The 24,590-nt window shown below is 44.8% G+C and overlaps 1 protein-coding gene and 1 pseudogene across 1 annotated transcript; both read right to left on the bottom strand.

Moving 5' to 3' along the window:
• Nucleotides 1-240: 240 nt before the first annotated feature.
• Nucleotides 241-2,245, bottom strand: LOC123080679 (probable polygalacturonase At1g80170; annotated as a pseudogene).
• A 2,653-nt stretch (nucleotides 2,246-4,898) lies between these two features.
• On the bottom strand, nucleotides 4,899-7,622 carry LOC123143035 (probable polygalacturonase At1g80170). Its single transcript, XM_044561801.1, has 9 exons — nucleotides 7,279-7,622; nucleotides 7,051-7,182; nucleotides 6,817-6,987; nucleotides 6,707-6,733; nucleotides 6,411-6,618; nucleotides 5,887-5,968; nucleotides 5,689-5,797; nucleotides 5,499-5,615; nucleotides 4,899-5,418 (listed from the first exon to the last, which is right to left on the bottom strand). The coding sequence occupies exons 1-9, from the start codon at nucleotides 7,438-7,440 to the stop codon at nucleotides 5,182-5,184; spliced, it is 1,245 nt and encodes a 414-aa protein (XP_044417736.1). The 5' UTR covers nucleotides 7,441-7,622; the 3' UTR covers nucleotides 4,899-5,181.
• Between the last annotated feature and the right edge of the window lie 16,968 nt (nucleotides 7,623-24,590).

Raw genomic sequence — 24,590 nt, 5'->3', positions numbered from 1 at the left:
AATAAGAAATGGTAGACAATATCCCTAAGCCACTCACCGCCTCTATGCGAGCAACAAATCAGTTAGTGTTCCCAAAAACCATTTGCACTATGTTTCATATTGTGAAAACAGAGCCCAATAAAAAAAAGTTGTTTGATATATGTAATTCATGTCACATGCACTTGTATAACCAAGCTATATGTTGAAAACACCGGCAAAGTACGCAAACAGACAGACAGTGGAAACATCGTTCGACGACCATCACGGCCACGGGTCACCCTTGGCGAGGCAGGAGGCCGGGATGACTACTCCGACGGCCTTGCCTGACGCCTTGTAGCAAGAGGCCGTCGCCGCGCCCCCGCCCACCATGGTGAGGTTGACGTTCCTCTGCTCCAGCTCCCGGCACGGCACGGTGTCGCTGCACGTGATCTTGATCGCCTGCGTCATCGCCGACGTGCCCCTCACGTCCACGAACTCCACCTTGCGCACCTCCACAGCCTCCGTCTGCACACGCACACAAGTTCAATTCACGCTTCATTACTCTGCATCATACTACGATTCAGAGACGAGACGACGAAGCCTACCTGGTTCGCGCAGGGCGTCGGCTGGTCGCAGTAGTACTGGTCGATGATGATGGGGTTGGACACGTTCTTCATCACGATGCTCTCGAACCTCAGCTCGCGAGCGGGAGCCCATGCCCCCCTAAGCAACACAAGTTGGTTGCAATGAGAGTGTTTTTACTATTTCTGTAACAATAATGTTCTTGTCTTTTTAAAACGGAAATGTTAACGCCCACACGTGTGGGCGTTTGCACATCGCCCACACGCCACCATCACCACTCATTTTGCCACGTATGAATAGATGACATCAGCAGAATTTTTTTTTTGTTTTCGGCTTAAAAATGTTGTATCTCCTAAATAAAAAAGCGAACTAAAAATCCGTTTTCACCATTAAATCCGTCTCGACGAGATCTTCAAAACTAGACCCCATGTTGATATGTTTCGACGAATTTTTTTTTTGTCAGAAGTTGCCACGATGTTTACACTGCAGTTGCCATAGGGCTTAAACTAAAGTTGCAATGTGGCAATTTTAGTTTGTAGATCATGACAATTTTAGTATTTTGATGATGGCAACTCCAGTACTTTGACCATGAAAATTATTTTTTGTATGAACCATGGCAATTTTACGTGCATGTATCATGGCAATTTTAGTTTATGGTCCATGGCAAGTATAGTTTCTTAATTCCCCGTTTTATAAATGTCAAAATTTACTTTTAAATATAGAAGAAAATAGCTGAAACATATCATGCCAACTTCAGTGTAAACATCATGGCAATTCATATGCAATAGACATGGCAACTTTTAATCCAAAAAAAATTCATCAAAACATATCAACATGGGATCTAGTTTCGAAGATCTCATCGCGAGGGATTTAATGGTGAAAACGGATTTTCAATCGGATTTTTCGTTTAAGAGATAAAACATTTTAGAAACTAAAAATCCAAAAAGATTTCTGCATGCATGCATGCGATGACGTGACAATCTGTTTATATTAGAGACGTGTTGTGCGTCTCCCTTCCTGCCACACGTGTGGCAGTTAGCGCGACCCTTTTAAAATTACCTGCCAGCTCTTGATCCGGACGCCGTTGGTGGTGTTGGTGAGCAAGCAGGTGTCCACCCTCACGTCCTCGACCCTGTCCATGGTCCGGTTCTTGCCCAGGCTCCCAATGCTGAACAACACAACGCGCTGCGTCACTAAATTCTACATTGTGGAAAACCCCGCATTCTTATGTTTGTTATTTGGATAAAGGACCCAAAATTAAAGAGGGATTTCCGCAAAAAGAAATACAACAGTGAAACGACCCATTTGATGCTAAATTGCTAGCTGTTGCATTTGAAATGTAAATAAAAAAATCATTGATAATAATAGAGCAAAAATAGATCAGTGGCATTTCATGCAAGTTTGTTTAGTAGTATGTAAAAAACCAGAAAAGTCCTCGTTGTAGGGCAGTACATAGATCAACTAGGTAACTAGCTCGGCGGAGAAGAATGCGGCGAGATCAAGGGCATCTCATCAGAAGGACAAATGGATGAACCTGGATGTTGTGGCGCTGCCTCTCGGCCTGGGATCGCTTGTCGAGGTTGGGGACCATGCTGAAGCGGCGCCGACGGTTCTTGACGAGCGTGTCGACGGCCTCCCGCCATCGGCGTTGCGCGTCCTCCGCCGGATTCTTCACCAACACCTCAAAGGTCTTGAGAAAATCCATGGATTTTTTGCGTAGGTAAGACATGATTGATGATTGATCAATCTAACTGATTAATCAACTCTCCGTCTGTCTCTTTCTTCTACTTCTATGTCCCCCTCCGAGTCGAGCCTAGAAATTGGTTGAACAAAGTCTTTTTTCCATGGTATCCTATTGCCTGGATGCAAGCCTTCATTGACGTGTTATGCTTGTCACGCATAGTGGATTGGCCCATGTATATTTCATAAATACAACCTTGTTTATTTTCGGTAGGTTGTTTAATGTCCCATGTATTTCTTCTTTACACGACCGTCAAAATAATGAAAAATGACTCGCTACGTTCCTTCCCTTTGAGAAGACTAAGAATCTTCCCATGGTGATTTTTGTTTTTCATTGACACGTGGACACACCCAGAGGTGCCCATATAATTTAGAAAATAAATATAATTTATAATAAACTTTTGTACTTTATTATAGTTTATTTTAACGCAGTATAATATAAGTGGATATATTTCTTATTAGTTAGATTTGTTTATTCCATCAAAAAAAGTTAGCTTATGTTGACTATTGTTACTTAGTTACCTTAGTTAACCACATGACAATAATGCTAAATATTAAATATAATGTTCTTTCTAATTACACTAGTTTTCGCAATTTGTAGACATTTTTCTTAACAAGTCTTGGAACCAAATCCCTCTGAAACATTGTTTCCCTAAAAATGACAAAATTGCATGTCTTTTAACAAGACCTTGAAACCAATTCCTTAAATATAAAATTGAACAAAAAAGGCAATTCCAAACTTATTTGAAATAGTTTTTGAAAAAACTAGCATATATTTTACGTGTGCATTTGTGTATTCTTATGTGTTTTTTATCCTTCTAGATTGTTTGTTTATAAACATTCTAAAGTATATTGCTTAATAAATATCTCAATAATGGTTTCTATTCGATATTACTATATCGTGTACAAATAACTTGAAATATTAGTTGTGGAGATAGTTTTATCTAATGGTGGAGAAGTATAAAATTCCAGTGTCCTCGGCCATTGGATTTACTTCTCATTTTAACTGGACCTTGTCATGTGGCGTCTCTAGAATATTCCACAAACTAGCTTAAGCTATTTTGTCAACTATTCTCTAGAACAATCCTTTAGAGCATAGCAACATGACGCACCCATTTTGTGCTCTTGTGTAGGGATGCAAGCGAGGCGGTCTACTGGGCAACACCATAATACAAATGAAGTGTTAATTTTAAGTAACGATGAAGAAATATTAAACTAATGGATGAGTTGCACGGACGAAGCAGGTCGTAGCTTGCACCCATACTCTTGTGTGCCGAGACAAACTTCCCGCCTACACATTGCCATGGTCGGTCATCACAAAACCTCCCCAAGCAAAGTTTGCTCTGTCACTGTGGTCCAACATAAGTTCCATGAGTCGACAAAGGCACAAAACTATGACATATATAGCTTATTGCGCAAAATATGTGACATCAAACTTCAAACTTTATCCTTTCCATTTCTATTGAAACATATGTACTCCTTCTGTTTTTATTTACTCTGCATATTAGCTTTGGTCAAAGTCAAACTTTATAAACTTTGACAAAGTTTTTAGACAAAAATATTAACATATACAATAACAAATCAATCACATTAGATTCACTGTTGAATATACTTTCACATCGTATAGATTTACTATTGTAAATGTTCATACTTTTTCCTATAAGGTTGGTCAAAGTTTATGAAGTTTGACTTCAGTCAAACCTAATATGCAGAGTAAATAAAAACGGAGGGAGTACATAATAGTAGGATGTGTGGCATGCTAAATATCCAAGTATATCATTACCTGGAGTGAAAACAATCACCAAAGATTAATATTATTTATGGCAAAAGCTGAATCTGTATTTTATCCAGGATGTACATGTGCCCATTTTCAATACAAATTTGTATACGACATCAGGGACACCGACAATTTTTTTCATAGTACAATCTTTGTTTTGCCCTCCAATCACCCCAAGAGCCATTTTGCTAGTATTAAAGGTGTTTCTCCTCATTTCAAAGGTAATAGACACTGAGGTGCTTTGCGTATTGTGTTTAAAGTGGCAAACTATTCTTTACAATTTTGCTAACATCAGTTCAAGATAAATTGGTTTAGTCTCTTTTGCATTTTATTTCCTTGCCAATAGTTTGCTGAAACAAGTAGAACGACAAATTACGATACAATATGGCTATGTAGATATAATTACAAAAGTCAAGATTCACAAACTTTGACCAAATTTATAGAGAAAGTCATCTATATAATGCCAAAACAAGGTTCACATTGTGGACAAGTATTCTGCCTAACATGTTCCTAATGTTGATGATAAGTTGGGACATTTTTAATGTCAAAGCAACCCGTTAAAACTAACAAAATAACGTTGGTTCCTTATGCTTAACTGCCCTTATTTATGATGGGATACTTTGCAAATGTACGCTTAATCTGAAATTAGACCACTGGAAAGCCACCACAAAGTATTAGTATGTGCATGTTTTAATATAATTTTATGCCCACTAATAAGGAGCATGATAAGCTCAAATCTGTGGGTTATTCGGGTATTATTTGTGAGGTGTGTGGATATTGAAATTTTCACGTCGTGTAAATCTCCACCATCGCACAAAGCACCAAAAATGACACTCACAGCATCATTAGTGATATAACCTTGTTTGTGACATGTTACGAGACTACTGCAAGGGTTGTATGTCAGAAGAAATTTTATTTTTAAAATAAAAAATGGTAGACAATATCCCTAAGCCACTCACCGCCTCTATGCGAGCAACAAATCAGTTAGTGTTGCCAAAAACCATTTGCACTATGTTTCATATTGTGAAAACAGAGCCCAATATTGTATAAATATTTACCAAGCTATATGTTGAAAACACCGGCCAAGTACGCAAACAGACGGTGGAAACATCATTCAACGACCATCACGGGTCACCCTTGGCGAGGCAGGACGCCGGGGCGACGGCTCCAACGGCCTTGCCGGACGCCCTGTAGCAGGAGGCCGTGGCCGCGCCCCCGCCCACCATGGTGAGGTTGACGTTCCTCAGCTCCAGCTCCCGGCACGGCAAGGTGTCGCTGCACGCGATCTTGATCGCCTGCGCCGTCGCCGACGTGCCCCTCACGTCCACGAACTCCACCTTGCGCACCTCCACGGCCTCCGTCTGCACACGCACACAAGTTCAATTCACACTTCATTACTCTGCATCATACTACGATTCAGAGACGAGACGGCGAACCCTACCTGGTTCGCGCAGGGCGTAGGCTGGTCGCAGTAGTACTGGTCGATGATGATGGGATTGGACACGTTCTTCATCACGATGCTCTCGAACCTCAGGTCGCGGGCGGAGCCCATGCCCCCCTGAAGCAGCACAAGTTGGTTGCAATCAGAGTGTTTTTACTATAACAAGATTGTTCTCGTCTTCTAAAATTACCTGCCAGCTCTTGATCCGGACGCCGTTGGTGGTGTTGGTGAGCAAGCAGGTGTCCACCCTCACGTTCTCGACCCTGTCCGTGGTCCGGTTCTTGCCCAGGCTCCCGATGCTGACCAACACAACGTGCTGCGTCACTAAATTCTAACAGCAGCCGGGTTCAGTGAGTAGTAAAGAGGTGTTGCACAGTAGCAGCAGTACCTGATACCGTGGCCGGGCCCGCACGAGATGTCTCTTACGCGGACGTCCGAGCAGTTGCCGACCATCGACACGCAGTCGTCCCCTGATTCACACAAAGCGATCACACTAGTGTAGATCAATCAATCATGCTAGCCTATATAACTTTGTGTGTGTGCTGCAATGAAGCGTGTGAATCTGAATTTCAGAACAGAAAATCTAATTATCGGCAGCAATGTACTAGAACCGAACTACATGCAGCGCACACATTGCTGTCAAGTTCACATCGATGTACGTCATTATTCTTCGTATCCCGGCTGCGGCTGATATCTATTTCGTCAGATTGTATGTATGTATTCGGTCAAGGTTCAACCAGCCGCCGGCTTTGACCTTATCTTTCAGAAGAAAAAGAAAATGCAAGCAACGGGTTTTCAACAAGAAAATTCCAAGCACGGATGGTGTTAAGGCGTCGCAGTCTGACTCTGACGGGGAGAGGTCAGCAGAGCATACCGCCATACAGGGCACACTTGACACTAGTGACAACGTACCCGTGGAGATGAGGTTGTCCGTGATCTGGACGCGGGAGGAGTCGTTGAGGTGGACGCCGTCGGTGTTGGGGCTGTCCGCCGGCGCCACCACCCGGAGGAAGTTGGCCTTCACGTCCGTGCACCGCGTGAAGGACAGGTGGAACTGCGGCCCGTTCTGCAGCGTCACCCCCTGCACGCTCACCCCCCTGCACTCCTCGAAATGCAACGCCTACAACATCCCAAATCGATCAGACTAATCTCGCCGTCCGGCGCTCCTCGCCGCCGGTGAGAAACGGGGATGGTCGAGGTCCACTCACCCTAGGAGGAGGCCGCGTGTTGCAGGGCTGCGGGAAACCAAGAACATTATTCAGAGCTGAGACAGGTGAGGTGTCAGTTGGTAGTTGACTGGTAGTTACAGAGTACGCACCTGGGTCTTCTTGCGCTTGCAGGAGCGCGCCCACCACTCCTGCCCGACGCCGTCGATGGTGCCGCCGCCGCTCACGGACAGGCCGTCCACGCCGTAGATGTAGAGCCACTTCATCGGGTCCCTCCCCGCCCACTCGTCGGGGCTTGCCGGCGCCACGATCGTCCCGGCGATCTGGCCAGCGCCACCGTCAACATCAAGAAACGCACGCGAGAAACAAGGGACCGACGCACGTACCAGCAGCTTGAGCTTCTTCTTGCAGGGGCCGGAGAGCTGCACCGGCCAGATCTGGTAGGCCTTGGCGACGGGCACGGCGAGCACGGCCTGCTCCTCCGAGCCGCACGCCGCCGTCCACGCGTCCACGAACGCCTGACCGATGCATCGAAACAGAGAGCGCCGAGAGGTCAATTAACCACGGCGATCGACGCGGATCAATCTGTCAGAGAGTGTGCATATATGCGTCACCTGCGTGTCGTTGGCAATGCCGTCGCCGACGGCGCCGAAGTCGTCGAGCGTGAGTAGGACGCGGGCCTCGGCGGCGCCGGAGAACCACAAGACGGCCGCGCCGGCGAGCGCCACGAGCCCACGCAGCACGGACGCCGCCGGAGCCCTCGCCCCGGGCACCATTCCCGCGCCGAATAAATCACCTAGCTAGCTCTGCTCGGGGCGCGCACCGCCGCACCGCTGGCACCGAGCGGCATAAAGAACTGAAGACGGGAAGCGGCGAGAGGACGGACGGGGCGAGCTGATTGCTTGCGCGACACCTAGCATGTGCCGCCCTTGTACCTGGCCTGCTTTTTCCCGGGAAGCAAGTGAATTCCATCCGTGATTTTGTCGGGCGATCGCGAGATTTCCGCAGGTGGCAAAGGGGTCATTTGAGTTGCCTGCGGATTGGGCAACACATTGCTGCACTTTCGTTTGATTCATGTCCATGTCTTGATCAAAATGCACTGTATATTGCTTTATGTTAATGTAGGCTAGTATAATTCGACAAGTGCTTTACTATGGGGCAAGTTATAGGATGGTATAACGAGCCATTGGAAGGGGATCGGCCGATCAGGGTAATTTTGTGCAAACGCTGCATGAATCGTCTAAGATTGATTTAGAGGGTTTTTTTTTCTCTTCTTTACTATTTTAAGTACTATAAAGACGAGGTCAAAGTTGCTCCTCTCTAGAGACAGGAATGCCTCCTCTCACTAAAAGAATAGTCGACATAAATCGATCTATAGTTTTTCTTTAAAAAGTATCAATCTGTTCCAAAATAGACGACTCAACTTTATACTAACTTTGGAACGGAGGGAGTACTATTTGAGATTGAGTCGGAGTTGCGCTTTGGTAACAACAGGGTCACTCACAGAATAATCCTCATAAATTGAATTAGAGGTTCTTTTATTTGAAAACTGATGAAGATCTGGTTGGAGTTTTGTTTTTAATCAACCATATATTTCATTAGACAATCTGTTCACAGAGATTACACATATGGTCATCATACAAGACACAAATGCTTGTCAAGCAACTTTGCATAAAGAATTCCACAAGAGGTAAAACTACTATTCCACTCTTGCAGAAACTCGTGCCTCGCCGAAACATAGTCCACAAATGTCCTCCGCCGCCACCATGTCAATGCCGGAAAAAGATAAAAACAGCCGCCATACCAAGATATAGGAGAGCACCACTGCATACAAAGATGCTTTTCGAGCCGGTGAAGTGGGTCGTCGCAAGCGACGAGACCGAGTCTTTGTGGCACGTAGGCCAGGGATCTTCCCCGTGGTCACCAGATCTCGATGCCTTCAACTTCAATCGATGTAGTCGAAGAAGAGGAACGTCACCGCCTGCCATCATCCACGCACCCAACTGCAAGAAGTAAACACAACTACAACAGCCGAACCGACCGCCACCCGCGAGAGTGCCGTCGACGAACCACCAGACATGAACCTCGTCGGGTCCAGAGATCGGCGAGACGACCGGGCCACCTGCTCCGCGACGCCACCGGTTACAGCGACGACGAGATGGAGGAAGAGCATAGATAAATTATTCCGACGCGGCGCCACCTTCTCCTTGGAAACAACGCCTCAAGGAAGCACTAGGCCAAACCTAACTACAGACATATGCTGAAGCACCAGGGTCCCCACCCCCTCCGACTGCCGGAGCGACGGACGGAGGAGGCAGGGACCGGTGGCAGTGGCTTGGAGCCCGATGTGGTTGGGGGCAGATGGATCACCCCGATCCACAGGCTGGGAGCGAGCAAAAACCGTCAGATCTGATTGGAGTTGTGTCTGGCTATCAACAGAAATGTCGTCTTTCATCCAGAGAATAATCCGCACTAATGAGACGAAAATGTGTCAATAACATGATCCTCCTAACCATCCAACCACTTGTTGCTCTTGTGGTAAGTTTTGGGTTAAACTAAGTATTATACGCACCTTAAATAGTTGTTGTTTGTGGACGTTAAATAAGTACCAAAAATCTACTTCGGTTAGTCTTAATTAATGCTCATTCTGGAATGTTAGCGTTTGGCGTGGTGCCTAGTTGTCACCTCTTTTGAATATTTTGAAGAGGTGGCTTGCCTTCAACTTTCTTTTAGTTTTTAGATTGGATGGATGAAAATCATATGTGTAAATTTTCTGTAAGACTAGATTAGATTTATGTAATAAAAATAAATGATAAAAGTCGTTTTTCAAAAGCTGTGGTTGTGTCCAAAATTATAGAAGGTCACACTATTGATGTGCTTTACTTTTACTTGAGATCTTTGATTTTTGCACATGTGCCCCTCTTTGGCACAACAATCGCAAGCACTTCCCCTAGCTCATATCATCCTCTAGTGCTCATTTCTTTAAGTGCGTGGTGAACTAAATAATAGTGCACTTCCTGACAATAGAACCCCCGGTCCATGCATCTCCAATTGAAGAGAAACAAAATAGAGATTGGTAGGCAACCTGTCGAGCGACATGTCAACCCAGTTAGCGTCAGATATGCGCTACTAAGGGTAATGAGGGTAGCACCCGATTATATGATGGAAATAGGTTGATACCTGTAAACACGAGGGTAGTACCCAAAATGTGTATTAAGCTATTTTGCGGACCCCTAACACTAGTCGTATGGGTCCCATCTAGGCATGAAAGAATTTTTTTAATAAAGAAAATATATTAATATCATGAAGATATCAATTACACCCGGCCTCTGCACCAACAAATGTCACAAAGACATTCATGATGCACACAACCTGAAAAAGCACACAAAAAAAAGGCCCGCTACAATGATTAACTCCTCTCAACCGCACCACATAAACCACCACCAAAGACAACACCTGGAAAACAAAAAAGGTCTTCAAAAGCAACGCCTTCAAGAAGGGAACAGTGCAGAAGCGCCGTCCTCGCTCGATTCAAGATCTTAGGTTTTCACCCTGGAAAAAGTCTGAGTTGTCAACACAATACCTGTAGCAAGGCAATTGTGAGGCACAACCAATGAAGATCGGGCCTTAGGTTTTCACCCAGAAAGTCAAGGCTCGGCACTCGAGGAGCACCACCAAAAGTGATATCCGCCAGTGTTCCCACCCCCACTTGCCACTGATGCTCCTGAAAGTTATCAAACACCAGGCATGGAGTAATTAAAGCTAGTTCTGACAGGAAATTTGATTGGATTAAACATGTGATGAATGAGAGAAAAATATCTAAACCATCCATGATACAACCAATAACTGGTTAAACGAAATTCACTCAAAATGATACCCTCTATGGAAATTGATCATCATAGGCATGAATTTTGAGATAATCTGCTTGTCTGGCTAGCTAGAACGGTATATAGCATGAGTGAATGACATCAATGATCTGTTAAGGGGAGTATATGCCTGAAAAGTGCATTTGAGGGAAGAGCTCCAAGTTATCAGTGAAAATACTTTTCACACCTAAAAAAGTATGCACATAAGCATATAGTTGTAGTATATACACATACGAAACTTGATTAACATACATGCTCATAAGAGGTGTAAAGAAAAAAAGACAAACACATAGATTAAATGGGCCTTTTCTTTGTTGTATTTGGACCAAAGTTTTGTCCTTATCGTGTTCCCTACAAATAATGGTATAATTTAACAAAAAATTATGGACGCTCGGAGAACATGAGTGTATATTTTCTGAAAAAAAATGTTTTTAACTTTTAAATGGTATTTAAAAAAATCAAATAACGAGCTCTATGGAGCCCGTCCTCTAAAACGTTGCATTCAGAATGTGCCCCACTAGCTGGTTAGCATGAGACCACAAACTTATGGTCCCATAGGACAGATAGACGAGCAGGTAATCATTACAAGCTGAAATGTTTTCCCCTAGTGGTGGCTAGCATTTGTCTCCTTGGGCGACTGCGATCACATTGAGTCTACCTCATTCTTCCTGCCGATCCACGACAGCGTTCCCATTCAGGTGATGCCATCTAACTCGGACGCCTTCTCAGCGACAAGCGTAGGTGCATGAAAGGGTTGTGGTGATGGCCTTGATGAATTCTTTGGCCTGTTAGACCTTGTAGAGGAGGAATTCGATGACTTAGTGATCGATGAAGATGATCCACAGATCAATGATCAAGTCTGGTAGATGGCGCTTGCGAGAGTTCACACGGCAAATACTTTCAGTCAAGCGGCTTTCTTCCATGTTACATGTGCAACATGGAACATTGCGCAGGCGGTGCGATTCAGACCTCTTGGGGCCAATCTTTTTGTGGTTCAGGCCTTGTGTTTGGGTGATTGGGGCTGATTATGAACCAGGCCCCTGGATCTTCAGGTTCTAGGCGGTCCTGCTACAACCATATGATGAATTTAGTTGTGTAGAGAATATTCAGATGGTGCATATGCATGTTTGGCTGCAAATTCACAAGTTGCCTGATGATTTCTATGAGAAGGGGGTCATGGAGAAGTTGGTCAAGAAGGCTGTCAAGGTGTTGGATATGCGCTTATCCGGCAACTCTCGTGGTGATTATGTTCGAGTAAGGGTGCAACATGATCTCCGAGAATCTTTAACAAAACATGTTGATATCATTAGAGGGAAGGAGCGCATGGTTTATGTCGGACAGAGCGCATGGTTTATGTTGTTTGATATGAGAAGCTCGCAGATTTTGCAAGGTGTGTGTAAGATTGGTCATGAGTCTAAGGAGTGTGATTGTGCTCTCATTGTTACCGGCATCTTTGTTACTTAATAATGTGAAAGCACAAGTGCTCCCTGGGTGATTTTGGTAATTAGTGTCAACATATCTCTTGTTGGACTAATGCTTTTATCTAGTGTATTTCAGACAAGTTCAACAATGGCGTGGAAAGGACAAGAGGATGTGGAACCCCTTCAAGGTGTCAAGGACAAGCATTGGCTAAAGCTCAAGACTCTTCATTTCATTTTTTAGTGATCCAAGATAACATTGAGTCCATAGGGAAGCCAATAATATTAAAAGGGGATGAGGTGTTCCTCAATGGCTTGCTTGCTCAAAGTGATTAGTGATATTGCTCCGAAGCCCTCAACCACTTTCTCATTCCAAATATGTCCAAAACCCAAAGTCAAACTCAGCCCCACCGATTCATGCTATCTGGAGCCACCGAGTTCATACGACATAGCCACTGCCAGAAACCCTAAAAGTTCGGTCACATCGATGCGGATCTCGGTCTCATCGAGATGGCCTTGCCAGCGTGCTGTGACTTGTTGCACTCTTTCGGTCTCACCGAGTCAGTGCAATCGGTCTCACCGAGTTGGCTTGACATTCTCTCTATTGCTTATTGCTTCACTTTGGTCTCACCGAGTTGATGCAATCGGCGCCACCGAGTTGATATTTTCCTTAAGCCCTAGCACATCGGTCACAACGAGTTGTTCCAGTCGGTCCCACCAAGATTCTTAACGTTCACATTTTGAACTAAATCAGTCTCATCGGGGTCTGACCGAGTTGGGTCAAATGTGTGTAACAGTTGGATTTTGTGTGAAGGCTATATATACCCCTCCACCCCCTCTTCATTCGTGAGGAGAGCCATCAGAACATGCCTACACTTCCACTACTCATTTTATGAGAGAGAACCACCTACTTATGTGTTGAGATCAAGATATACCAATCCTACCACAAGAATCTTGATTTTCTAGCCCTCCCCAAGTTGCTTTCCACTCAAATCATCTTTCCACCATATCCAAATCTGTGTGAGAGAGTTGAGTGTTGGGGAGACTATCATTTGAAGCAGAAGAGAAAGGAGTTCATAATCAACACACCATCTATTACCTTTTGGAGAGTGGTGTCTCCTAAATTAGTTGGGTGTCGCTTGGGAGGCTCCGACAAGTTGTGGAGTTGAACCAAGAAGTTTGTAAGGGCAAGGAGATCGCCTACTTCATGAAGATCTACCCGAGTGAGGCAAGTCCTTCCTGGGCGATGGCCATGGTGGGATAGACAAGGTTGCTTCTTCGTGGACCCTTCGTGGGTGGGTCCCTCCATGGACTCGCGCAGCCATTACCCTTTGTGAGTTAAAGTCTCCATCAACATGGACGTACGATAGCACCACCTATCAAAACCACGCCAAAAATCTCCTGTCTCCATTGGGTTTGCAAGCTCCAATCCCATCCCTTTACTTTCTTGCAACTTGCATGCTTTACTTTTCCGCTGCCTATATACTGTTGTCATGCTTGCTTGAAATGTATTGTGAATGCTTAAATTTGTGGTAATTCTCAACCTTAACTTGAAGGAATTAAAAACTGCCAACTTTGCTTGTTAAGGGTCTAATCACCCCCCTCTAGACCCCTCTTCTCAATCCTTTCAATTGGCACCAGAGCATTGGTCTCCATTGCTTTGGTTTAATCGCCATTGGAGGAAGATGGATGAGTCTATGGTCGGGAGTATTAGACATAGAGTTCCTATTCTTGACAGGGAGTTTTATGGTTGTTGGAAAAATGAAATGCTTGTGATTTTCAATGAATATAATTTGAGCAAGTACATTACTAGTCCTTGTGTGCCTCCCATTGATCCTTTGCATACCACCCCGATGAGTCCCTTGACATGGTTTGCAATCTTACGACTATTGATCTTATCATTAGAGGATTGCCTAGAAACTTGCTTGCATGTTTGCCTACTCTTGAATTCGCATACACTATATGAAAATATCTTGAGGAACGCTTTCCGAATTATTCCTTGATGAATCTAGATAAAATTCTTCGTAAGTTTATTGCCTTCAATAAGATGAGTCCTAGCGATCCTAAATTTGATGAATGTCCATTTGAGCTCCGTGATCTTATGCGTTCCAAGGCTGATGTTGGAATTATTAGTAACATCACCTCGGAGACAATTAGAATTCACAAACTTGAATATTGTCATGAGCGTATATCTAATTAATCACTTGCTCTAGATGATGATCAATGACATGATGACATTGAGCATGGATATTATGATGAAGATGAAGATAGTGAACTTGACCTTGAGGAGTCGGTGAGACATTTTGGTCTCATGGCTAATCTTTGCGACTATATGGCCGGAGGAAAAGAGTGGATTCTTGATAGTGGATGTACCGACCACATGACCGAAGATAAAGATATGTTCCGCGAGCTTGCTAAGAATGATGGTCCATGTAAGTATGTCACTTTTGGAGATAACTCCAAGGGTAGGTAGTTGGCGTTGGTAAGGTGGCCATTTCCCATGATAGCTCCATTCAAATTGTCATGCTCATTGAATCTCTTGGTTACAATCTCCTTTCCGAATCTAGACTAGCCGACTTTGGTTTCAATGTTCTATTTACTGAAGTAGATTGCCAAGTGTTTCAAAGAGATAATCATAAAATGGTATTTACCGGTGTTCGTAGAGGTGATCTATACATTGTTGACTTCACTAAGAGAGCCAAACCTCGCACTTGTTTAATTGCTAAATCTTCTAAAGTATGGTTATGGCATAGACGGTTAGGTCATGTTGGCATGCGAAATCTTGATAAGCTTATTAAAGGTGAGAATATCCTTGGTGTTAAAGATGCTATATTTGACAAGGATAGACTTTGCAGTGCTTGTCAAGCAGGAAAACAAGTTGGAGGAAGTCATCCCGTGAAGAACATCATGACCACGAGAAAACCACTTGAGCTACTTCACATGGATTTTTTTCGGTCCCAATGCTTACAAGAGCCTTGGTGGTAACTCATTTGATTTGGTCATAGTTGATGATTTTTCAAGATTTACATGGGTGTTCTTTCTTGATGACAAATCACAGGTCCAGAAGATCTTCAAGAACTTCGCCAAGAAGGCCCAAAATCAATTTGAAGTGAAGATCAAAAAGGTTCGAAGTGACAACAGAATGGAATTCAAGAACGCGAATGTGGATACCTTCCTTGATGAAGAAGGGATTTCACATGAGTTCTCGGCTACCTACACGTCTCAACAAAATGGAGTTGTTGAGAGGAAGAACCGGACATTCATGGAGATGACAAGAACGATGCTTGATGAATACAAGACGCCAAGACACATTTGGGCGGAAGCGGTTGATGCAACTTGTCATACCACGGATCGACTATATCTTCACAAGCTTCTCGGCAAGACGGCATACGAGCTATTCGGCGGTAACAAACCCCAAGTTGGATACATTCGAGTATTTGGCTCAAAGTGCTACATTCTTGATAAGCATCATCGTTCAAAATTTGCTCCTAAATCTCATGAGGGTTTTCCTACTCGGTTATGGCTCAAACTCTCACACCTACCGTGTCTACAACAATTTCACCTGAAAGGTTGAAGAGACGGTAGACGTGAAGTTTGATCAATCTAACGGCTCGCAAGTAGAGCAATTTCCAATTGATGTAGGAGATAAAGATCCTTCAGAAGCATTTCAAGACTTGTCGATTGGCAAGATTCGACCAACGGAGGTGAAGGAGAGTACTTCGTCCATTCAAGTGGAAGCCTCAACTTCACATCAAGGTGAACCACAAGTTGACTTGGAGGCATCCACAAGTGGAACACATCAAGACGAAGGAAATGAGGAAGTACAACAAGATGATCCACCTCGACCTCCTTCTCCACCTCCACAAGCGAACGACAACGCTAACAACAATGAAGAAGAAGAAGAAGATGATGATGATGATGATGATGATGATGTTCCACCCCAACCCAAGCAAAAGCTTCCATGAGTTAGAGCAAGAATCTCAAGAGATCATACCGTTAAACAAATCTTTGATGACATCCAACCCAGGAGAATTACTCACTCTAAAACTCGTTTAGCTAACTTTTGTGAACATTACTCATTCATTTCTAGCATTGAACCTATGAAGGTTGAAGAAGCTCTTGAGGATCCGGATTGGATAAATTCTATGCATGAAGAGCTACACAACTTCAAGAGAATCCAAGTGTGGACATTGGTCGAGAAGCCCAAGGACAACCAAAACATCATTGGTACCAAATGGGTGTTTCGGAATAAGCATGATGAGGATGGTCAAGTTGTGCGCAACAAGGCGCGTCTCGTTGCTCAAGGCTACACTCAATTAGAAGGTATGTACTAGGGTGAGACATATGCCCCCGTTGCTAGACTTGACTCCATTCGCATTTTACTTGCTTATGCCAATCATCATGATATCACTTTACGCCAAATGGACATTAAGATTGCTTTTCTAAATGGTGAAATTAAGGAGGAAGTTTATGTTAAACAACCTCCTGACTTTGTTAATCCTAAGAAACCTAATCGATCATGTCTACAAACTTCACAAAGCTCTTTATGGTCTTAAACAAGATCCTAGAGCATGGTATAAATGCTTGACCAAGTTCCTTACTGAAAAAGGTTTTGAAATTGGGAAGATCGATTCTACACTTTTTACTAAAAGGGTTAATGGTGAATTATTTGTGTGCCAAATTTATGTCGATGATATCATATTTGGTTCTACTAACCCCCATTTTAGTCAAAAGTTAGGAAGGCTAATGTCGGAGAAATTTGAGATGTCTATGATGAGTGAACTCAAATTTTTCCTTGGTTTGCAAATCAAGAAAACTAAGGAAGGTACCTTTGTCTCTCAAACGAAGTATACCAAGGATCTTTTCAAGAAGTTCAACATGCAAGAAAGCAAAGGTATGAAAACACCCATGCCTACTAGTGGACATCTTGACTTGACTAAGGATGGCAAACTGGTTGACCAAAAGGTTTATCTCTCTATGATTGGTTCATTATTATATCTATGTGTCTCCCATTCCGATATTATGCTAAGTGTGTGCATGTGTGCATGATATCAAGCGGTCCCTAAAGAGTGTCATCTTAAGGCCATGATAAGGATAGTGAGATACTTAATTCATACACCAAACTTTGGCATTTGGTATCCTAAGAGGTCATCTTTTTATCTTGTTGGCTAGTCCGATTCGGACTATGCCGGTGACAAGGTTGATAGAAAGACCACTTCGGGTTATTGTCAATTTCTTGGTAGATCCCTTGTGTCTTGGTCCTCCAAAGAAACAAAACTCGGTATTCTTACCCACTACCAAAGCAAAATACATTGCCGCCGGATCATGTTGTGCTCAATTACTTTGGATTACCCAAACTCTTAAAGGTTATGGGATACATGTGAAACATGTTCCATTGCTTTGTGACAATGAGAGTGCTATTAAGGTTGCTCATATTCCCGTGCAAAATTCTCGAACTAAGCATATTGAAGTTCGTCATCATTTCATTTGTGATCATGTTATAAAAGGAGACATCAATCTTAAGCATGTTCGTACCGATAAGCAATTGGCGGATATATTTACCAAACCTCTTGATGAGAAAGTGTTATGCCATTTGAGAGGTGAATTGAATATCATTGATGCCTCGAACATGGAGTAGAAACTCCATTTGGATACATGCAAGGAATGAACATTCTTATGACAAATCCCTGATATTTCTCTTATGATGATGATCATATGTCTTGGATCTATATTTGTACCCTTGCATGTTATCTAACCCTTGTAGGTACTTGGATGAGCCTAAATCTATGGGATTGCAAGCCACTCACATTTTGTGCAATCTCCACATCATCAAGTTCCTATGGTTTGGTTGTTGAAAACAAGGAAGCATGCACTCACTCAACATATCCTTTGACTATTTCAACATGTCAAATTTCAATTGGTATCTAATTTCATGATTGTCAACTTGGATACACAAGTGCTCTTCCTTGCAAGACTAACCCATGTAGGAAGATGAACTTCACCTCCAAAGGGTGCTCCCAACTACAACAACTTTGAGCATCCAATATAAGTTCAACTACATGATCAAGATCAACACCACAACCCAAGGTATGTCATTACACCTTAGAGAAGTTTTACTCCAAGTCATGAAGTAAAACAACTCAAGAAGGTGTGAAAACATAAAAATGCTTAAATGAAAAATGGTAACCCATTTTGAGCTTAAATGATGAGTATGACCTATGATCAAGTGATCTCACTTGACTCCTAAGTCAATATACTCTAACATAGGTGACTATGTCGCCGACCATCTCTAGATGAAGTTCTCTAGTGTTCTTGTGGCCCTTGTATTTCCTTTGCATGTTTTCTTGCTAAGTGTTTCCCTTCTAAAACAAAAAAACTTCATGTAGATCTCTATCATCTCTTTTTGTTTCTTTTATTTGCCTATTAAACTTCTGTGTTAAATTCTTTGCAAATCTTTTTGCTAATTCCCTGCAAATCCTTGTGAAATTTCATTTGCCAAGTGAGCTGAGATGAAAAAATTTCCTCTGCATTGAACTTGGACTCACTGATCCAAGCCTATCGGCTAGACCGAAATACAAGCACTAGTACGCGTCGGTGCTATACAAATGGTTTTTAACCCCTTTCCACGACGGCATTTGGAATCATCGCCAAGTGAGTGTGGGCGATAGGGGGGGGTCCTTCCCACACGACCCAGAAACCGTCGGGGATAGGCCCTCCCGGCACACAGGTGTCACGCCCAATATGCGACCCTATCCAAAAGGAACTCGAAGGTCCCACCAAGGATAGACCCGCATATTAAAACGCTTTTGCAAGGTGGATATCATTACATCAACATTACATAATAGATGGGGATACATACATAAGGCATACAATGCCACATGAATACAACATCACAATACATTAGATCATCATCCGACTACGGATGAAACACAAACAGAAACTCAAACGACATCCACCCTGCTAGCCCAGGCTGCCGACCTGGAACCTATCCCCTGATCGAAGAAGAAGCAGAAGAAGAACTCCAACACAAGCAAACATCGCTCTCGCTCATGATCATCGCAAAACATGTACCTGCAACTGTTGTTGTAGTAATTTGTGAGCCACGAGGACTCAGCAATCCCATTACCATGGGTATCAAGACTAGCAAAGCTTAAAGGGAAAGGAAGGGGTAAAGTGGTGAGGCTGCAGCAGTGACTAAGCATATATGGTGGCTAACATACGCAAATAAGAGCGAGAAGAGAAGCAAAAGGAACGGTCGTGAAGCTAGCAATGATCAAGAAGTGATCCTGAACTCCTACTTACGTCAAACATAACCCAAAACCGTGTTCACTTCCCGTACTCCGCCGAAAAGAGACCATCACGGCTACACACACGGTTGATGCGTTTTAATACGGATCTGGTGTCAAGTTATCTACAACCGGACATTAACAAATTCCCATCTGCCTATAACCACAGGCATGGCTTTCGAAAGATTATACCCTGCAGGGGTGTCCCAACTTAGCCCATGATAAGCTCTCGCGATCAACGAAGGATATTCCTTCTCCCAGAAAGACCCGATCAGACTCGGAATCCCGGTTTACAAGACATTTCGACAATGGTAAAACAAGACCAGCAAGACCGCCCCATGCGCCGACAATCCCGATAGGAGCTGCACATATCTCGTTCTCAGGGCAACACCGGATAAGACAGGCTACAAGTAAAACCAGACCTCGAGTTGCCCCGAGGGGGCCCCGCAGGCGGCTCGGTTCGGACCAACACTTAGACAAGCACTGGCCCGAGGGGGGGGGCTAAAATAAAGATGACCCTCGGGTTGGCCGACCCAAGGGAAAGGGATAGGTGGTGGTGAGGCAAATGGTAAAACCAAGGTTGGGCCTTGCTGGAGGAGTTTTATTCAAAGCGAACTGTCAAGGGGGTCCCATAAATCACCCGACCACGTAAGGAACGCAAAATCCGGGAACATAACACCGGTATGATGGAAACTAGGGCGGCAAGAGTGGAACAAAACACCAGGCAAAAGGCCGAGTCTTCCACCCTTTACCAAGTATATAGATGCATTAATAAATAAGAGATATTGTGATATCCCAACAAAATCCTGTCCGCCATGGAGCAATCTTCAACTTCACCTGCAACTAGCAACGCTATAAGAGGGGCTGAGCAAAAGCGGTAACATAGCCAAACAACGGTTTGCATAGGAAAGGTATCAAAGGATTAGAGGTTCATGGCAATATGGGAGGCTTGACGAGCAAAAGATAGGTAGCGCAGCAAAGCGATAGAACGAAGCAACTAGCATAGCAATGATAGTAGTGAGATCCAGGATAGTGGTCATCTTGCCTGAAATCCCGCAAGGAAGAAGAACGAGTCCATGAAGAAGATGAACGGATGAAGCCAAACCAAGCGTAGACGAATGAATCCTCACGATCGCAACGAAACAGAAACTATCGAGAAGAAGCACACAACAAGGTAAGCACACCACACATGAACAAGACATGATGCACAAACAAGCATGATGCAAGACAAGACTACATGAAGCTACTCATGGCAAGAGATGATGCAAACTAGAGCAACACATCAAGACAAGTTTAAATGAGGCCGGAAACAACATATACAATTCCGGCAAGTCCTCATATGCAAATTTCGAAATGGTCCAGATCTGAATAAACCTTCTGTTCAAGTTGTTAAACAGCAAGTTAAAATGCACCAATATGGTCTACACGAGATTCTAGTCAAGTTACATATAAAGTTCACTTAGTTTGGAGCTACGACCTAGAAGATATGAGCAAAACAAGTTAAACATGGCATTGATGCAAAATGCATACAAACATCAAGCAAACACCTCAAAACAAGGATGCAACATGATAATATGAAGCTACATGCAATTCTAAGCAAATTTCATATAGAGCACACTCAAAACGGAGCAACAGTTCAACACACACACATGAAACAAGTTATAGCAACTATCTGTCCAAAACAGCAACTAGGCATATTGCAAGCACCAAAACAACATGCAACAGTACCACAATATGAAAACAAAAGGCATGGGCATGATGTATAGGTAAAGCATAACAAAACATGAACACTGAGCTATCTCCAGAAATCACTAGAACATGCTCAAACACACATGGAAAGATTGCAAATAATAACAGTTCAGACTTTGCAGAAAATAACATCAGGTTGCAATGTTCAGAGCTATCAAACAACATGTTACGGGAACTTATCATGGGAAACAAAGGCATGGAATGAATCTACTAATTGCATAGATCAAAAGTCCCTTACTGACCATGAGCCAAAAGGGATCAGAAAATATGATGGCACCCATGTAAACATGGCAAGTTATATTACAGATTCAAACATGGCAGAAACAGAATTATGAAGGCATGTTGGTGAGCTTGAACCACTCACCACAGAGCAATACATGGCATGGCAAGGCACCCAATAGTAAGAAGACATGTTTATGAAGCTAAGCAAGGCAAGAACAAGTTCTTAGTATGCAAGGATCAACTACAACAATCTTGGCAAAATTGAATAACATGTAAACAATCTGCCAGGAAACATTTTGAAGCAAAGGTAGAGCACAAAAATGACATGCTAGACTACTCCATAATTGCAACCAGGGGCATGACTAGATAGAAAAAAACCATATGTTCAAAACATCCTTACTGAAATATCTCAAAATATGCATGGATCTCTCTGTAGCATCATGTTTACATGGCATCAAAATAACAGCAGAACAGGGACTGAAATCAGCAACATTACGAAGCCTAGTTTACATGATTGTGCTAGTCACCACATTGATCACAAAAATACATGGTAAGAACCTCTGTAATGAAGACATATCATAAATCAAAACACATGTAGACATCAACCTCATAGGATGCACACATCAATCATGGCAAAAATGACAAATGAGCATGTTCTGTTAACAGACAGCAGACAACATCATGAAGCACTCTTGCAACGATGATTCAGGCATCTAGATGACCTCAAATGAATATGATGCAATGGAAAGAAATGATGTACTCGTTGAGACGAACAATTTGACATATTACACGCACGAAACGGAGCTACAGATGCAGAGATACGATGCGATGAACATGGCATGATAATGACAAAATATTAGGGACTTAGCAGAAAAACAACCTCGGGGAAAAAGTCAACGGGCGGTGGATCTCGCCGGAGAGCTCGCCGGAGTTGACGATGGAGACGGCCGGAGCTGGGGAAGGCCGGATCCGAGGCGCTCCTCGCCGGATCCGGTCGGAGGAGGCGAAGGAGAGGCTGGGCGGCGTAGGCTGGAGCCGGCACGGCTGCGCGACGAGGCCGACAAGGCGGCGGCGGCCGGAGCGGATCCAGGAGGCGGCGAGCTGGGTCCCGGCGCGGGCACCGTGGCCGGAGGACGGGCGGCGGCGCCGGGCGTCCGGGCGCGGGCGGAGGCGTGCCGAAGTCGACGGGCGGGCGGCGGCGGAGGGGCGCCAGCTCGGGGCGGCGCGGTCGCCGGCGGGGAGCGGGACGGCGCGCGGGAGGCGGCAGCGGCGAGCGGCGGGACGACGGCGAGAGACGCGGAGGCCGGGCACGGGCCGGTGCCGGAGATGGCCGACGGCGGGGAAACTCCGGCAGGGTCCCACGGCGGCGGGCGGCGGAGCCGCGGGACGGCGGCGGCGCGGCACGAGCCGCGGGACGGCGGCGGCTGCGGGGGCCGGCGGCGCGGGCCGGGCGGCCCGTCGCCGGGACGGCGGCGGCGGGGCTTGGCCGGGACGCCAGCGCGGGAGGCGCGGGATCCGACGACGGGCGCGGTGGAGGCGGCGCCGGCGGCGGGGCGCACGGCGGCGGCGCGGGCGAGGCGCGGCCGGCCGAGCGGCGCGGGCGGCGCGGAGATCCGGCGGAGGTCCGGGGCGAGGCGCTCGGCGGCAGAGCGGGCTCGGGCGGGAGCCGGGCGGCGGCGGGATGGGCCCCGCGGGCCCGATCCGGGCTGCGCGGGCCGGCGGCGGGGCTGAAGGAGAGAGAGCGTGGCGGCGGAGACGTGGCGGCGCGGGAGTGGCTGAGGCGGCGGAGGAGGTGACATGGCAGGCCACGATTGGCCGGAGCGAGGTGGAGGCTGGACATGTCTGACGGGGTTTGACATGTCCGGCGCGCGAGGGGAGCGGGGCTAGGGTTTGATCTGCGGGATTTTCGGGGGGAGGCACAAATATATAGGTAGAAGGAGCTAGGAGAGTCCAAATGGGGAGCGGTTTTCGGCCACGCGATTGTGATCGAACGACCGAGAGCATGGAGGGGAGTTAGATGGGTTTCGGCCACTTTGGAGGGGTGTTGGGCTGCAAGACGAAAGAGGCTTTGCGGGCTATGCGGTCAACCGTTGGAGTATCAAACGACCTCCAAATGGCACGAAACTTGACAGGCGGTCTACCGGTGCTATACCAAGGCCGCTTGGCAAACCTCGGGCCATTCCGAGAACCTTTAACACCCGCTCACAACGAGAGACAAAAGGGGAACGCCGGAGGGCATAGGAGCGCCGGATTGCAAAACGGACACCGGGGAAAAGGCTCGGATGCATGAGACGAACACGTATGCGATGCAATGCAATGCACATAATGACACAAAGCGAATGATGACATGGCAAAATGCAACATGCAAGCAAATGACATGGCAACGACGGCGAATAAATGGCAGACACCTGGCGCAACGATGGTAAGGAGTCAGGTATAACACCTAGGTTTGATTGTGTTAAATCTTTTATGGATACCGATACTTTTCGTGGATTTAGCACTAAATATGGACATGACTCTGAGATAGTAGCTACTTTTTGTGAATCTTTTTCTACTCACGTTGATCTCCCTAAGGAGAAGTGGTTTAAATATAATCCTCACATTGAAGTAAAAGTAGTTGCACCTATTACGGTTGAAGAAAAGACTGTCACTTATAATGATCCTATTGTTCCTACTACTTATGTTGAGAAACCTCCTTTTCCTGTTATGAAAAAGGATCATGCTAAAACTTCGACTGTTGTTCGTAAGAGTAATACTAGGACTTATACACCTTCTGAGCAAATCAAAGTTGAACCTAGTATTGCTATGGTTAAAGATCTCTTGGATGATAATTTAGATGGGCATGTTATTTATTTCTGTGGTGAGACTACTAATATTGCTAGACCAGATGCTAAGATACATAGACCTGTTGTAGGCATGCCTGTTATTTCTGTTAAAATAGGAGATCATTGTTATCATGGCTTATGTGATATGGGTGCTAGTGCTAGTGCAATACCCTATGACTTATATAAAGAAATTATGCATGATATTGCACCTACTGAAATAGAAGGTATTGATGTTACTATTAAGCTTGCCAATAGGGATACCATCAAGTCAGTTGGGATTGTTAGAGATGTTGAAGTCTTCTGTGGGAAAGTTAAATATCCTGCAGATTTTCTTGTTCTTGGTTCCCCACAAGATGACTTTTGTCCCATTATATTTGGTAGACCCTTCTTGAATACTGTTAATGCTAGGATTGATTGCAAAAAGGATGTTGTTACAATTGGCTTAGGGGATATTTCTCATGAGTTTAATTTTGCTAAGTTTCATAGACAACCCCGTGATAAAGAATCACCTAGTAAGGATGAGATTATTGGTCTTGCTTCTATTGTCGTGCCTCCTACTG

Source organism: Triticum aestivum, chromosome 1B (genome assembly GCF_018294505.1).
Source record: "Triticum aestivum cultivar Chinese Spring chromosome 1B, IWGSC CS RefSeq v2.1, whole genome shotgun sequence".
In the NCBI taxonomy this organism is placed as follows: domain Eukaryota; kingdom Viridiplantae; phylum Streptophyta; class Magnoliopsida; order Poales; family Poaceae; genus Triticum; species Triticum aestivum.
The sequence above is the reverse complement of the archived record's forward strand: the minus strand, read 5'-3'. Positions and strand labels throughout refer to the sequence as shown.